At 46.4% G+C, this 16,673-nt stretch overlaps 1 protein-coding gene across 1 annotated transcript in view; it reads left to right on the top strand.

Moving 5' to 3' along the window:
- Positions 1-13,742, top strand: part of LOC139276789 (collagen alpha-1(VII) chain-like) — a 44,026-nt gene extending 30,284 nt beyond the window's left edge. Inside the window, exons 17-19 of the mRNA XM_070894794.1 lie at positions 1,735-1,770; positions 3,939-4,030; positions 13,703-13,742. Coding sequence (XP_070750895.1) covers positions 1,735-1,770; positions 3,939-4,030; positions 13,703-13,742 — 168 coding nt within the window. The remainder of the gene's footprint in view (positions 1-1,734; positions 1,771-3,938; positions 4,031-13,702) is intronic.
- The last annotated feature ends 2,931 nt before the right edge of the window (positions 13,743-16,673 follow it).

The raw sequence follows: 16,673 nt of genomic DNA, 5'->3' as shown, positions 1-16,673 counted from the left end.
CCATTCACTCCGTCGTGTCTGTGCCGGCCGACAAAGAGCTATCCAGCCTAATCCCAGTTTCCAGCTCTAGGTCCTTAGCCCTGTAGGTTACTGCACTTCAAGTGCACATCCAAGTGCTTTTTAAAGGCGATGAGGGTTTCTGCCTCTATCACCCTTTCAGGCAATGCGTTCCAGACCCCCATCACCCTCTGGGTGGAAAAGGTTCTCCTCAAATCCCCTCTAAACCTCCTACCAATCACTTTAAATCTACCCCCACTGATTATTGACCCCTCGGCTAAGGGAAATAGGTCCGTCCTATCCACTCTATCTAGACCCCTCATAATTTTATACATCTCAATAAGATCTCCCCTTCAGCATCCTCTGTTCCAAAGAAAACAACCCCGGCCCACCCAGTGTAAAGGAGACAAATTCCGCGCCTGCGATGGGATCCAGTACCTGGCTTTTCACGGGTCCTGAGGCACAAAATGAGGCCTCCAGCTGAGTTGGGCCCAGTGACGGGGCAAGGAAACGCGGGGAGAGGGGTGCCTGGGGGTCTCGGCTCGAGTGCTTCTCTCCCAACACCAGGACACTTATTGGACAGCCCTTTCAAAGAGCCGGCACAGGCACGATGGGCCGAATGACCTCCTTCTCTGCTGCGTGATTCCATCGTTCTATGATACTGGCAATGCCCCTTTTAAAAAAAATGCACTGCAGTCATAAACATCTGGAGAAATAAGAGGGAGGATCAATGGTGAACCTTGATTTTGGATATAAAAATAAGGTAAACTTTGCAGCACTTTTTCAGTGTCTGGAATACATTGCCTCACAAAAATGTCTAAAAGTCATGACTCCGCCCTGCCAAGTCCCCTCCTTTCTGTCATTGTGGGAGTTGAAAGAAAAGGTTTAAATTATTAACGATCTTTAACAATTTGGGACTGGACAAAAATTGGTGTGGCAGGCAACAGGAGTTTCACTGCCTGTTTTTCTTGATGTACTGATATCCATTATTAAGGTTCTCAATAAATTAAGATCGGTTTCAGCTGTGGCCCAGTTGTTAACCTCCGAGTCAGAAGGTTGTGGGTTCAAGTCCTTCTCCAGGGACTTGAGCGCATAATCTAGGCTGACACTCCAGTGCAGTGATGAGCACTGTCGGAGGTGCCATCTTTATGATGAGACGTTAAGTCGAGGCCCTGTCTGCCCCCCTCAGGTGGACGTAAAATATTTCAAAGAAATGCAAAGGGGAGTTATCCCTGGTGTCCTGGCCAATATTTATCCCTCAATCAACATCACTAAAACAGGTTATTTGGTCATCATCACATTGCTGTTTGTGGGAGCTTGCTGTGCGCAAATTGGCTGATGTGTTTCCCACATTGCAACAGTGACGACACTCCAAAAAGTACTTCATTGGCTGTAAAGCGCTTTGGACCATGCTGAGGTGCTATATAAATGTTAGTCTTTCTTCTTCATGATCCCTTCCCCATCCTTTATCGTGCTCACTGTCCAGTTTTGGACAGAAGAAAGCTGATGTTGTACTTCCAGGGATCGCTTTGTGGGAGATTGCTAATGCATAGCCAAATGTACGGACAGCGAATCACAGCTGCACCCTGGCGATATCCCACGCAGCACCTCCCGTGAGCACTGCCCCCCACTGGGAGATCAAGGGTGTGGAATTGGTGACAATCCACCACATGAGGTGAACCGCTACCCCAGTTTACAGGATCCTATTGAGTGTTTGGTTTTTCTGCTTTTCCTCAGGGAGAAGACGGGACTCCGGGAGAAGACGGAAGGAGGGTAAGTGTGAACAAGGCTCTGATTTTAAACCCAGGGCGGAAATCGCAGGTGTGGGGGTGAAGCAGCTATCCATTCGTCCGCTACCCTCCCCTAAAGTCCCTCCTCCCCTCCCAACAAAAACTGCCCGGGCCTCATTTCAATCTCCCCTCATTGACTCCCGCCCGAAGCCAGCAGGGATGACGTCGAAGCTCCTGTGGGGTAGCCTTAGAAACGGTTGCCGGGACAATGGTGGCTGGGGGATGGCGGAGCTCAGGGTAGAACAGGCCCAGGAATAAAACAGAAAATGCTGGAAATCTCAGCGGGTCAGGTAGCATCTGCGGCGAGAGAAACAGAGTTAAGGGTTCAGGTCAACGACCCTTCGTCAGAGAAGGCCCAGTGCATTCTTGTTGGGCCAGGAGGAGAACCATAAGGAACCTTAGAAACAGGTTAACTAATTCAAACTTATCTGGGCATCCCCTGGCCCGATCCTTATTTTCCGTCAACTTCTGCATGATTTGCACGCTTGAAAGTTAAAATGGTGTAATTGCCCGAATTACATCATTGGACCCCGACACTTAACGAGGTCCCCGCTGGCCTGTGTCATGTGACCTCCGCATTCCCCAATAACTGGGATGTTGAAAAGACAGAGGGGGGAGGCGGGAAAGTGGCCGAAAACACCTGGCCACAATTTTAGCCACCCCCTCCCCTGCCCACACAGTTCTGGTTGTGATCATTTTGGTTCACATTGTCTTTTCGAATGCTACATACTGCTGCGGTTCACTGTTAGTCATCCCTAATGCAATAGAGTGGCTGCAGTGTGCACCATCTACAAGATGCACTGTAGCAACTCGCTAAGGCTTCTTCGACAGCACCTCGCAAACCCGCGACCTCTACCACCTAGAAGGACAAGGGCAGCAGGCGCCTGGGAACACCACCGCCTCCAAGTTCCCCTATAAAAGCAGGGAAGTCTTGCTACAGTTATACAGGGTATTGGTGAGGCCACACCTGGAATACTGTGTGCAGTTTTGGTTTCCATATTTACGAAAGGATATACTTGCTTTGGAGGCAGTTCAGAGAAGGCTCATTAGGTTGATTCCGGAGATGAGGGGGTTGACTTATGAGGAAAGGTTGAGTAGGTTGGGCCTCTACTCATTGGAATTCAGAAGAATGAGAGGTGATCTTATCGAAACGTACATGATTATGCGGGCGCTTGACAAGGTGGATGCAGTGAGGATGTTTCCATTGATAGACTAGAACTAGGGGGCATAATCTTAGAATAAAGGCCTGCCCATTTAAAACTGAGATGAGGAGGAATTTCTTCTCTGAGGGTTGTAAATCTGTGGAATTCACTGCCTCAGAGAGCTGGTGAAGCTGGGTCATTTAATAAATTTAAGACAGAAATAGACAGTTTCTTAACCGATAAGGGAATAAGGGGTTATGGGGAGCAGGCAGGGAAGTGGACCTGAGCCCATGATCATATTAAATAGCGGAGCAGGCTCGAGGGGCCGAATAGCGTACTCCTGCTCCTATTTCTTATGTTCTAAGTCACACACCATCCTGACTTGGAAATATATCGGCCGTTCCTTCATCGTCGCTGGGTCAAAACCCTGGAGCTCCCTCCCTACCAGCTCCTAATTATCCATTAGGGAGCATTCCAGTAGAGGTTCCACTCTACTTATTTATTTATTTATTTGTTCATGGGATGTGGGAGTACCTTCACCACACGGACTGCAGCGGTACAAGAAGGCAGCTCACCACCAGCTTCTCAAGGACAATTGGGGATGTGCCACAAATGCTGGCCTTGCCAGCGACGCCCACATCCCATGAACAAATAAATAAGTTAAAAAGTAGAGTGGAACCTCTATTGGAATGCTCCCTAATGGATAATGGAAACTGATGGATGATTGAGAGTCCCCAAGTTTTCATCTTAACTAGTACCTGTACCGCAATTACCTAGACGCGCGAATGAAGATGAGTCCAACGCTAATAACCAAAGGAACTGTGAGAAGCCAGCCTTAAAAATTCCTTGGTGGCTGCTTGATTTGACAGATAATTAGAGTGTGGAGAATTAAGCCATTGTAAGCAAGAGAATTTGAACAGAGGGCCAGCTCGGATTAAATACATCTCTGAGAGCACGCCGGGTTGCATTTGACTTGCTAAAGTCACTGTGTGTTCTGTTCATGTTTTAGGGCGAGAAAGGTGACCCAGGAAACAGTGCCAGAGACGTACGTACATGTCGCAGGATTGGCTCCAGCCCAAACAAGCCGCTCTACATGGCTCGGTTTGCTAGGGGTCGACTTGATTTAAACCATTTAGAAATACCAATGTTTTACTCGGAAAATGCCTTGTGTTCAAGAGCGGCACAGACTGTCCCAGCACGCGGTGCCATGGTCAACGAGGGGAGGCGGGGGGGGGTTGGTGTCGGTTTGATTCCTTCCATGCCGCTCTCTTGTCAAGGAGTTGATGGGAACGCAGGTGGAATCAGGTGTTTGAAAAGGGCCAGCCTTTGCCACCTCCCTTGACTCTCCCGTCATGACATCCAACTGTATTTTTGAGCAATCCCAATCCTCCATTACATTGCTTCGCCGAATCTCCCAGCCATCTATCACACGTTGAGCCAAGAGGTTACTCCTGATCATCTGTTCTGAATTTATTTGGTAACTAGTTTCCATTTATTCTCACGGTCTCGGGCCCCCCTTTTGAAGTCAACGATTTAGCGTTCACTTACCGGTATAGAATCATAATCATACAATCGTACAGCAGAAAATGAGGCCATTTGGCCCATCATGCCTGTGCTGGCCGAAACAGAGCCATCCAATTAGTCGCCCTTCCCATAGCCCAGGAATTTTTTTCCAGTAGTTATCCAAGTAGTTATCCAATTCCCTGTGCTCGCTGACCTACATTGGCTTCTGGTTAAGCAACGCCTCGATTTCAAAATTCTCATCCTTATTTTCAAATCCCTCCATGGCCTCGCCCCTCCCTATCTCTGTAATTCCCTCCATCCCCACAACCCACCGCGATGTCTGCACTCCTCTAATTCTGCCCTCTTCAGCATACCTGATTATAATTGCTCAACCATTGGTGGCTGTGGCTTCTGTTGCCTAGGCCTCAAGCTCTGGAATTCCCTCCCTAAACCTCTCTGTCTCTCTATCTCTCTTTCCTCCTTCAAGACGCTCCTTAAAAACTACATCTTTGACCAAGCTGGTCACCTGCGCTAATTTCTACTTGTGCGGCTCGGTGTCAAATTTTTAAAAATCTCATATACTCCTGTGAAGCACCTTGGGACGTTTCACTATGTTAAAGGTGCTATATGAATACAAGTTGTTATTGCTATAATGAACTGTTGAATCTGCTTCCCACCGCCCTTTCAGGAAATGCATTCCAGATCATGACGTCACCCAAATAGTCGTTCATCCTGCACGAGCGTGGCCAGTGAGTGTCGGCGGACTGTTTGACCACACAAGGCATCGCAGATGTATGAATCTCCTTTGAATCATAGAATGGTTACAGCACAGAAGGCAGCCATTCGGCCCATCAAGCACCCTGCCGGTTCTCTGCAAGAGCACCTCAGCCAGTCACACTCCCCTGCCCTTTCCCCATAGCCCTGAAAATGTTTTTCCTTCAGGCCCTTGCCATTTGATCCCCACCCGTGTGCACTTTCCAGCAAGGTCCACTGGAATGCGAGCAGGAGCGGGATTCCCACATGATTGTTCCCCTATTAAGCCCCAGGCTGCAGAATCACTTTATTGTCAGCACATTACAGAAAAGATGTGATTGCACTAGAGAGGGTCCAGAGGAGATTTACCAGGATGTTGCCAGGACTGGAGAATTTTAGCTACGAGGAAAGATTGGATAGGCTGGTTTGTTTCCTTTGGAACAGAGGAGGCTGAGGGGAGACTTAATTGAGGTGTATAAAATTATGAGGGGTCTGGATAGAATGGATAGGTAGGACCTATTTCCCTTTCATTGGAGTCAGTCCAGAGAAGGTTCACGAGGTTGATTCCTGAGATGAAGGGGTTGTCTTATGAAGAAAGGTTGAGCAGATTGGGCCTATACACATTGGAGTTTAGAAGAATGAGAGGCGATCTTATTAAAACATATAAGATTCTGAGGGGGCTTGACAGGGTAGATACAGAGAGGATGTTTCCCCTCGTGGGGGTATCTAGAACTAGGGGGCATAGTTTCAAAATAAGGACTCACCCATTTAAAACGGAAATGAGGAAGAATTTCTTCTCCCAGACGGTCATAACTCTTTGGAATTCTCTGCCCCAGAGAGCTGTGGAGGCTGGGTCATTGAATATATTTAAGATGGAGATGGACAGATTTCTGAACGATAAGGGAGTCAAGGGATATATGGGGAGCAGGCAGGGAAGTGGAGTTGAGACCAAGATCAGGTCAGCCATGATATTGAATGGCGGAGCAGGCTCGAGGGGCCAGATGACCGACTCCTGCTCTTATTTCTTATGTTCGGAGAGGTCAATAACCAGGGGGCATAGATTTAAAGTAATCGGTAGAAGGATTAGAGAGGAGTTCAGCAGAACTTGTTTCACGCAGACGGTGGTGGGGATCTGGAACTCACTGCCTGAAAGGGTGGTAGAGACAGAAACCCTCAACACATTTAAAAAGTACTTGGATGTGCAATTGAAGTGCCGTAACCTATAGGGCTACGGACCAAGATCTGGAAAGTGGGATAAAATCAGAAAATGCTGGAAATATTCAGCAGGTCAGGCAGCATGTATTAAGAGAGAAACAGAGATAACGTTTCAGATCTGTGACCTTTTGCTAGATAGGTCATCGACCTGAAACATTAACTCTGTTTTTCGCTCTCCACAGAGGCTGCCTGACCCGCTGAGTATTTCCTGCATTTTTTGTTTTTATTTCAGATTTCCAGCATCCGCAGTATTTTGCTTTTGTAGCTGGAAAGTGGGATTAGGCAGAATAGCTCTTTTGTAGGCCAGCACAGGCTCAAAACGGCCTCCTTCTGAGATGTAACCATTCTATAATTCTAAAAGGATCCATTTCATCTGTGATGCCTTGTGCGGTCAAACAGTTCGCCAAAACTCACTGGCCACGCTCGTGCATTATGAACGACCAATTGGGTGAGGTCATGATCCGAAATGGCCTCCTTCTGTGCCGTGAATTGCTTTGATTCTATGCATCTTTTGCCCCGGCCAAGAGCTGCTAATTGAGCCCCCCTGACCGGGAATCAAACCTGCGACATGCTGGCTCCGAAAGTGTGATTTAAAGTATCGCGGTCGCAGTGAATGAGTGGGACAGATGTTGTGAAGGTTCCTGAAAGGAAGGGTGCAGATCAGTCCCTTTGCCATAAACGTGTCTCATCGTTTACTTTATGTGGTGATCCAACCAGGGACGAGATGGCGTTAAGGGCGAACGCGGGGACCTTGGGCTGCCAGGACTCATCGGCCAGCCAGGCCCACCCGGTCTTCCAGGTATAATTGGACTTCAAGGACCCCCTGGGCAGGTATGCAACCTTTTACATGGCTGTGCGGTAGGGTAGTGTAGTGGTTATGTTACTGGACTAGTAATCCCAAGGCCTGGACTATTGATCCAGAGACGTCAGTTCAAATCCCACTGTGGCAACCTAGAACTAGGGGTTACAGTCGCCAAATAAGGGATCAGCCATTTAGGACTGAGATGAGGAGTAATTTCTTTTCTCAGAGGGTGGTGAATCTTTGGAATTCTCTCCCCCAGAGCGCTGTGGAGGCTCAGCCGTTGAGTATATTCAAGACTGAGATCGATAGATTTTTGGATATCAAGGGATATGGGGATAGTGCAGGAAAGTGGAGTTGAGGTAGAAGATCAGCCACGATCTTATTGAATGGTGGAGCAGGCTCGAGGGGCCGAATGGCCTACTCCTGCTCCTGTTTCTCATGTTCTTAATAAATGTCGACCTTGCTAGTGACATCCACATCCTGATGAAAAAAGCTGAACAATATAATTATTTTTATTTCAATAATAAGCAATCCTCGCTTGACTTATTTATCGTAACTTTACAGGTGGTGTTTTTCAAAGGACTTGACACAGTGCCTTCAGCACCAGGACCACAGGGGCCTTCAGGAACACCGGTAAGCTGGCAAGAGATATTGGCTACTTTAACCAGCCTAACCATGGTCAGATTCTAATTCAAGAAGATCATGAGATACCATTTGAGGCAAAATATGACCCCAGTTATAATAATGTAAAGAAATGCTCTCCTCTGCAGAGGCTGTGGTTAAGCACCTCGTTGAGCAGAGTGGAGGGGGCTCTACTCTGCATTTGGCCCTCGTTGTCCACCGGATCTGTACGGTTTGAGCACTGGCCACAAATTAACGGCCAATGTCATCTCTCACCTTGTGGAGCACGTAAAATTTACCAAGAATTTTTAAGATTTGCTTAAAAGAAATGACACAAAGAAAGTTATAGTCATCCCAATCCACCGTAGTTGAGTTGAATATTGGGAAGACCGAAGCCATTGTTTTCGGTCCCCACCACAAACTCCGTTCCCCAGCCACTGGCTCCATCCCTCTCCCCAACATCCGTCTGAGGCTGAACCACACTGTTCGTAACGTTGGTGTCATATTTGACCATGAAATGAGCTTTCGACCACATATCCGCAGCATAACTTATATTTTCCACCTCTGTAACATCGCCCGTCTCTGCCCTTGCCTCAACTCATCTGCTGCTGAAGCCCTCATCCATGCCTTTGTTACCTCTAAACTTGACTATTCCAACACACTCCTGGCTGGCCTCCCACATTCTACCCTATGTAAACTAGAGGTGATCCAAAACTCGGCTGCCCGTGCCCAAACTCGCACCAAGTCCCGCTCACCCATCACCCCCTGTGCTCGCTGACCTACATTGGCTTAAGCAACATCTCGATTTCAAAATTCTCATTCTTATTTTCAATTCCCTCCATGGCCTCGCCCCTCCCTATCTCTGTAATCTCCTCCAGCCCCACAACCCCCAACATGTCTGTGCTCCTCTAATTCTGCCCTCTTGAGCATCCCTGATTATAATCGTTCAACCATCGGTGGCCGTGTCTTCTGTTGCCTGGGCCTCAATCTCTGGAATTCCCTGCATAAACCTCTCTGCCTCTCCACCTCTTGTTCCTCCTTCAAGACGCTCCTTAAAACCTATCTCTTTGAACAACCTTTTAGTCACCTGCAATAATTTCTACTTATACGGCTCGGTGTTAAATTTTTATCGCATAATACTCCTGTGAAGCGCCTTGGGACATTTCACCAAGTTAAAAGCACTATATAAATACAAGTTGTTGTTGTAGTTGTTGAGAAAAGGAGACCACATTTCACAATGAATAAAACCTCAACACTTGTCAATAAACTATCTGCTGTTGGTTTAATGCCGGTCCCGGTAAATGTAGAGCATGCAAGTACAGAGCTCTGTGTACCCAAGTCTTTAACTGTCAGTAATCCAGCTCCTTTTGCCCATTGCTCTCTAATATAACTAATAGTACAATGAGACCTGTGTTAAAAGACAACTATAATGCATTTGCTTCCTGGGTTCTTTGCTTAAGAATTCATAGCAACAAATTACTACTAAGAGCTAGTTGGTTCAGTAACAAAGGTTTAACAATCACACTACACATTACCAGTTCATCCACTAGACTCACAACTTCATATCTCTTTGTGGATGACCTCAACCCAACTGACTGGGGTTTTATTGAGTCTTGTGAACAACACATGATTGGCTAAGCCACTCACAATGCAACAGCTCTACAACTATTTTGTTGCAAACAAAACAAACATTAAATCAAGTGCCCCCTGATTAAAGGGGGGTACACTCCAAACAGTTTTCAAGTGCTCTTTTTTGTTTTTGGGGGAGGAGGTTGTGTTTTTTTGGGGGGGTTTTGAGGGCACTAAAACCAGAAATTATACAAGTTGGCCCCTGGCTAAAAGGGGGCGGGGGGGGGGGGGCACTAAAACCCTGCAATAAAACAAATTAAACTTTAAAACATATAAATTAAAATTAAAATTTGGTTGCCAGGGGTGATGATCACTCCAGTCCCTCCGGCGCCCACCTCTTGCGGAAGGCGCGAGCATACCGGTGGACACTGCGTGCTCCATCTCCAGGGACACCCCGGAACAGCTCTACAAATCTGTGAGCATACTCACAGGTGCATACGTTACAACAACCTTGTTCAATCCTATAACCTTATGGAGATGTTTCTTCCTCTCGACATGTTGAAGACAGCATGGTTAATACAACCTTTTTCTATTCATACAGTAGTCAAACTTTTAAACATATTGTTAGTGACACAATGATGCAAGAGACAAATTTGAAGCTCACATATATATATATTTTGTCAGTTGAACAAACACTATTTTAGTATGCCTTGATCTAGAACAGGATTTTACACTGCAATCCACCACATTCATCCATGATTTGATTTAAAACTCTAGTTACGCCACAAGCTGGAGTATTGCGTACAGTTCTGGTCACCACGTTACAGGAAAGATATGATTGCACTAGAGAGGGTACAGCGGAGATTTACAAGGATGTTGCCTGGACTGGAGAATTTTAGCTATGAGGAAAGATTGGATAGGCTGGGGGTGTTTTCTTTAGAACAGAGGAGGCTGAGGGGGGACCGTATTGAGGTGTATAAAATTCTGAGGGGCCTGGATAGAGTGGATAGGAAGGACCTATTTCCCTTAGTGTTGAGGCCAATAACCAGGGGGCATATATTTCAAGTAATTGGCAGAAGGTTTAGAGGGGAGTTGAGAACTTTTTTCACCCTGAGGGTTTTAGGGGTCTGACACGCACTGCCTGAAAGGGTGGTAGAGGCAGAAACCCTCATTGCATTTACAAAGTACTTGGATGTGCACTTGCAGTGCCGTAACCTACAGGGCTACAGACCAAGAGCTGGAAAGTGGGATTAGGCTAGATAGCTCTTTTTTGGTGGGCACAGACACGATGGGCCGAATGGCCTCCTTCTGTGCCGTGAATGTCTTTGATTTTATGATTCTATGATACTGCAAGGTATCATGATTACGGTTTCCTATTAATCTAGAACTCAGTATGTTGCACTGTACAGTGTCACATTAGATCGAATTATAGTGCCTGATGTCACACTGCCCTAGAGCAGTGTTTCTGTTCAGTTGTACTGGGTTTTTTCGCTGTAATATGGCCAAAATATGACCATCGCAAAAGATAGCGGAATTGTAATTGCAAATTATGTCCAGCGCAACTCAAGCTTCCACAATCTTTTGCGCTGGTTTAAGAAACATCGCTAGATGCTGGCCCCGCCCACAAAACTGGCCACACCCCCAAACTGGCCATGCCCCCAGATCGAATTAATCACCATGGCGAGTTTCCACTAATTGCGAACCTTCGAGGAGGCTCTTAAAATGAAGCTGGGTCTTTTAGGCGCAAGGACACTAATGGGCACCTTTTAATAGCTTTCAATTTTAATTTTAATTCACTAAGAAACTGACCTTAATATAACTAACCTCAATATAACTGGTCACTTTCAGTCAGGTTAAAATCGGGTTACTCAGGTGGTGGATGGACACAGATTAAAAATGCTCAATTTCTGTGATAAATCCGTTTTCAGCTGTATTAATCAAACTGCACCTGGTTACCACTCTTAAATACACCAAGGAATATTTTTAAGGCAACAATGTTTTTTGTTTTAAATGACAGTTTAAAACGCTGCCCAATTGCACTGGTTCATGACAGTTTTTGCATTTGGCCATAAAACAGGTGCAATTTTGGATGCAATTTACACCTGCTTCAATGATTGAATGTAATCTCTATCCCTGTATATTGTCGGTGGCCTAGAGCAGTGTGTTACACCAGATACATAGACTCATAGAATGGTTACAGCATGGCAGGAGGCCATTCGGCCCATCGAGCTCGTGCCGGCGCTCTGCAAGAGCACTTCAACTAGTCCCACTCGCCTGCCATTTTTTTCCTTCAGATACTTATCCAATTCCCTTTTGAAAGCCACGATTGAATCTGCCTCCACCAACTGTTCAGGCAGTGCATTCCTGATCCTAACCACTCACAGCGTGAAATAATTTCTCCTCGTGTCGCCTTTAGTTCTTCTGCCAATCACCTTAAATCTGTGTCCTCTGGTTCTCGACCCTTCCCCCAATGGGAACAGTTTCTCTCTATCTACTCTGTCCAGACCCCTCATGATTTTGAACACCACGATCAAATCTCCTCTCAATCTTCTCTGCTCTAAAGAGAATCACATTGTTCTGACTGCTACACCAGACTGCTACAGCAGGATGGTTATGCTGCATTATATCATATTGATCTGGAACAAGATGGCGCAAATCTTTGAAGGTGGCAGAACAGGTTAACAAAGCAGTCAATAGCCACATGGGATTCTGGGCTTTATAAATAGAGGAATCGAGTACAAAAGCCAGGACATTATGCTATACCTGTTTAAAACACTAGTTCGACCCCAGCTGGACAATTCTGGGCACCACACTTATGGAAGGACGTGAAGGCCTTGGAGAGGGTACAGAAGAAATTGACTAGAATGGTTTCAGGGATGAGGGATTACAGTTACGTGAATAGACTGAGAAGCTGGGGTTGTTCTCCCTGGTGCAGAGAAGAGTAAGAGGAGATTTGATAGAGGTGTTTAAAATATGAAGGATTTAGATAGAGTAACTAAAGAGAAACAGTTTCCAATGGCTGAAGGGTCAATAACCGGATGGTAGAGATTTATTGGGAATTGGCAAAAGAACCAGAGGCGACATGAGGAAAAACCTTAGGATTTTTCTATGCACTGCATGCTGGGGCGGTGGATACAGATTCAATAGTAGTCTTCAAAAGGGAATTGGATAAATACTTGAAGGAGAAAAATTGCAAGGATCTGGGAAAAGAGCGAGGGCGGGGGGGGGGGGGCGGTGGAGGAGGGGGAGTGGGACGAACTGGATTGCTCTTCGAGAGAGCCGGCACAGACTCTTTCTGTAATTCAAAGATGCTGCACTGCACAGAATCCCATTGATCTGGAACAAAGCATTATACTTCACTATCACACTAATCTACAGCACTGCAGTGTTCTGCATGGCATCACAAACAGCCAGGTTAAATCATGTGTTCAATGCTATAGTACTTAGTGCAAAATTTGTGAGTCTTAGCCGCAATATAATTGAGTGCAGCTGACGTTTAAGAACAAATCAAGATAATAATTTAACATTTCTAATAATTTAAATCTCATCGAGAATTTGTGAGCTATTTCTCAGGAACTCATTGTTTAAATGAATGTCCCTGTATGTAATTTATATTAGACTAGGTTGTAATGAGGTAAACCTTCAGCATGCATGTTTCCTGATCAGTGCAATTCTGTGCTGTATAGTGCTGGACTGCTGCCTTGTTCTTTTTTATCTTGTTACATCAAAGGCCAGATTACACACACGCTCAGTGGTAGCAATGTAGGCTCAGGACTTCATTGAGACTCCGTACTATCCATAACTACTTTGAGCAGCTGCTGAGACAAATTTCGCCATTCCAGTATGAGCGCTCAGTTAAAGGAGAGGGTCGCTGAGCACTGTGCAGGCCCTTTGGTGGGTGCCACTGGGTCACCAGGGATGCGATCGACCGTAAATTTCCCCCCTGGGACGGCGCAAAGGGGTCAGCGCGGGTCAGTGAGGGATCAGCGCGCACGGCAACGGTTGCGCACTGGCCTGGGGCTCTAATCGTGCGGCGCAGCGCTGCTGTGACAGCTCCCCCCCAAACCTCCCCAGAGGTGTCCCCCCACTCTGTCCCCCTCCGCCCCAGGTGAAAACGCCATTGCACCCCATTAGTACCCTCCAGAGGCGCAAGCTGGGCTATAAAAAGGGACAATTTCGGCCCCTAAGCTGCTTTCTCAAGGAGCTAAGGGGCCATTACCAGCTCCTCATAATGTGGAGGGAATTTTAGAATGCAGTTGTGAATTGAATATGGTTCCAATTAAATTGATGGCTATGTTTATTTTCTACAGGGAATCCCAGGTATTCCAGGATCTACAGGCCCACGTGTAAGCTCTTTACATTCTCCCTTCTCATAGACCATAGGGTTTGACGTAGCAGCCAATACATTACTGTTGGCGATATTAGCGGACAGACTTTTAACATGTTTTTATGATATTCCCTCTGTCAATGATTTTAGGAAAGTTATTAACCCATATTATTTTATATGGATCAACAAAGGAAAGGCGTAAGAGCACGTAATCTGGTTGTCTGCTTACGGCAGCAGCTTTTTCTGCGCTACAGCTTTTTAACAGACATCTGTCTCCATTTTGATGCGTTGTATTTCTCTGTGCACAATGTGTAGCTCTCCCCATGTCAAGCGCGATTCCTCCCCCTGAGGTGGAGGGCAGGCAACATGATCCCAGGCCTTTCGCAGTTTCATTCTGTAGGCAATCAGGAGACGTGTGTTCGTTACAAAAAACAAAATAGAATATTCGTTGAAACATATCATCGGAATGAAAGGCAAGTGGAATGTTGGCCTTTATCGCAAGGGGGATGGAGTATAAAAGTAGAGAAGTCCTGCTACAACTGTACAGGGCGTTGGTGAGACCAGACCTGGAGCACTGCGTACAGTTTTGGTCTCCGTATTTAAGGAGGGATGTACTTGCATTGGAGGCGGTTCAGAGAAGGTTCACGAGATTGATTCCTGGGATGAAGGAGTTGTCATCTGAAGAAAGGTTGAGCAGTTGGGCCTATACTCATTGGAGTTTAGACGAATGAGAGGTGATCTTATTCAAACATATAAGATTCTGAGGGGGTTTGACAAGGTAGATGCAAAGAGGATGTTTCCCCTAGTGGGGAAATCTAGAACTAGGGGGCTCAGTTTCAGTAAGGGGTTGCCCATTTAAAATGGAAATGAGGAGGAATTTCTTCTCAGAGGAATTCTCTACCCCAGAGAACAGTGGAGGCTGAGTCATTGAATGTATTCAAGGCGGAGATAGACAGATTTTTGAACTACAGGAAATCAAGAGTTATGGGGAGTGGGCAGGAAAGTGGAGTTGAGGCTAAGATCAGATCAGCCATGATCTTATTGAATGGTGGAGCAGGCTCGAGGGGCCAAATGGCTGATGCCTGCTCCTATTTCTTATGTTCTTATGTCTCTGCTGGCTGTAAGTTTAGGCAGTCTTAATATACTTCCGAGTGGTCGTGGGCCTACACAACTGTCCCTGACTCAGCACTGACTGGCAGTCTGACTGCAAGAGGCCACAGGGTGACTGGTGTGGGAGGTGGTGAACAGTGTCACACTGGTGCAATAGTGGGTAGTCTTCTGAGATCAGGGCAGAGCAGAGGAAGCTTTGCTCTGTATCTCGACGTGATATATCTGGAACATAGGAACAGGAGGGGGCCATTCAGCCCCTAAAGCCTGCTCCGCCATTCAGTGACATCATGGCTGATCTGCACCTCAACTCCATTTACCCACCTTGGCTCCATATCCCCTGATACCCTTACCTAACAGAACTCTATCAGTCTCAGTCTTGAAAGCTCCAGTTGTCCCAGCGATGCTCGATGCTGATGTTGGATGCCTCAGATGTGAAGCCTTCCATTCCCCAGCTCTGGCATCCTTCATCTTGGCGATCGCAAGAACCAGCTGCACAGGTTGCGACACTAGCTTTACGCAGACACATGGAGAGCGCAAAGTTCTTAGATCGACCTGTGTAATCCCATGTAATCCTTTGAATACTCTCTGGATTTAGAGGAATAAAACATACAAGATTCTGAGGGAGTTGACAGGGTAGATGCTGAGAGGTTGTTTCCCTTGGCTGGAGAATCTAGAACCAGGGGTCACAGTCTCAGGATAAGGGGTCGGCCATTTAAGACTGAGATGTGGAGGAATTTCTTCACTCAGAGTGGTGTGAATCTTTGGAATTCTCTGCCTCAGAGGGCTGTGCAGGCTGGGTCATTAAATATATTCAAGGCTGAGATAGATAGATTTTTGGACTGCAGGGGAATGAAGGGATATGGGGATCGCGTGGGAAAATGGAGTTGAGGTCGAAGGTCAGCCATGCTCTTACTAAATGGCGGAGCAGGCTCAAGGGGCCAAATGGCCGACTACTGCTCTAATTCTTATGTTCTTCCAAGTGAGTGTTGTGGGCGACTGCTTCGCACAATGTCAGAATTGATCACTAGTTGAGGATAATCAAATCTCTTTGCATTTTGTGCAAGTTCTGTGTCAACTGAAGAGCGGGGAGTGTGTTTAGATGAAGGAATTGAACGTAATATCTCCAAGTTTGTAGATGACACTAAACTGGGTGGCGGTGTGAGCTGTGAGGAGGATGCTAAGAGACTGCAGGGTGACTTGGACAGGTTAGGTGAGTGGGCAAATGCATGGCAGATGCAGTATAATGTGGATACATGTGAGGTTATCCACTTTGGTGGCAAAAACAGGAAGGCAGAATATTATCTGAATGGTGACAGATTAGGAAAAGTGGAGGTGCACCAAGATCTGGGTGTCATGGTACATCAGTCATTGAAGTTTGGCATGCAGGTACAGCAGGTGGTGAAGAAGGCAAATGGCATGTTGGCCTTCATAGCTAGGGGATTTGAGTATAGGAACAGGGAGGTCTTACTGCAGTTGTACAGAGCCTTGGTGAGGCCACACCTGGAATATTGTGTTCAGTTTTTGTCCCCTAATCTGAGAAAGCAGGTTCTTGCTATTGAGGAGTACAGTGAAGTATGGCAGGACTGACATATGAGGAGAGACTGGATCAACTGGGCTTGTATCCATTGGAGTTTAGAAGAATGAGAGGGGATCTCATAGAAACATATAAAATTCTGATGGGATTGGACAGGTTTGAGGCAGGAAGAATGTTCCCTTTGCTGGGGAGTTCCAGAACCAGGGGTCACAGTCTAAGAATAAGGGGTAAACCATTTAGGACCGAGATGAGGAGAAACTTCTTCACTCAGAGAGTGGTTAACCTGTGGAATTCTCTACCGCAGAAAGTC

This window comes from Pristiophorus japonicus, chromosome 12 (assembly GCF_044704955.1).
Source record: "Pristiophorus japonicus isolate sPriJap1 chromosome 12, sPriJap1.hap1, whole genome shotgun sequence".
In the NCBI taxonomy this organism is placed as follows: Eukaryota; Metazoa; Chordata; class Chondrichthyes; family Pristiophoridae; genus Pristiophorus; species Pristiophorus japonicus.
Note: the sequence above shows the minus strand (reverse complement) of the source record. Positions and strands in the feature narration are given on the sequence as shown.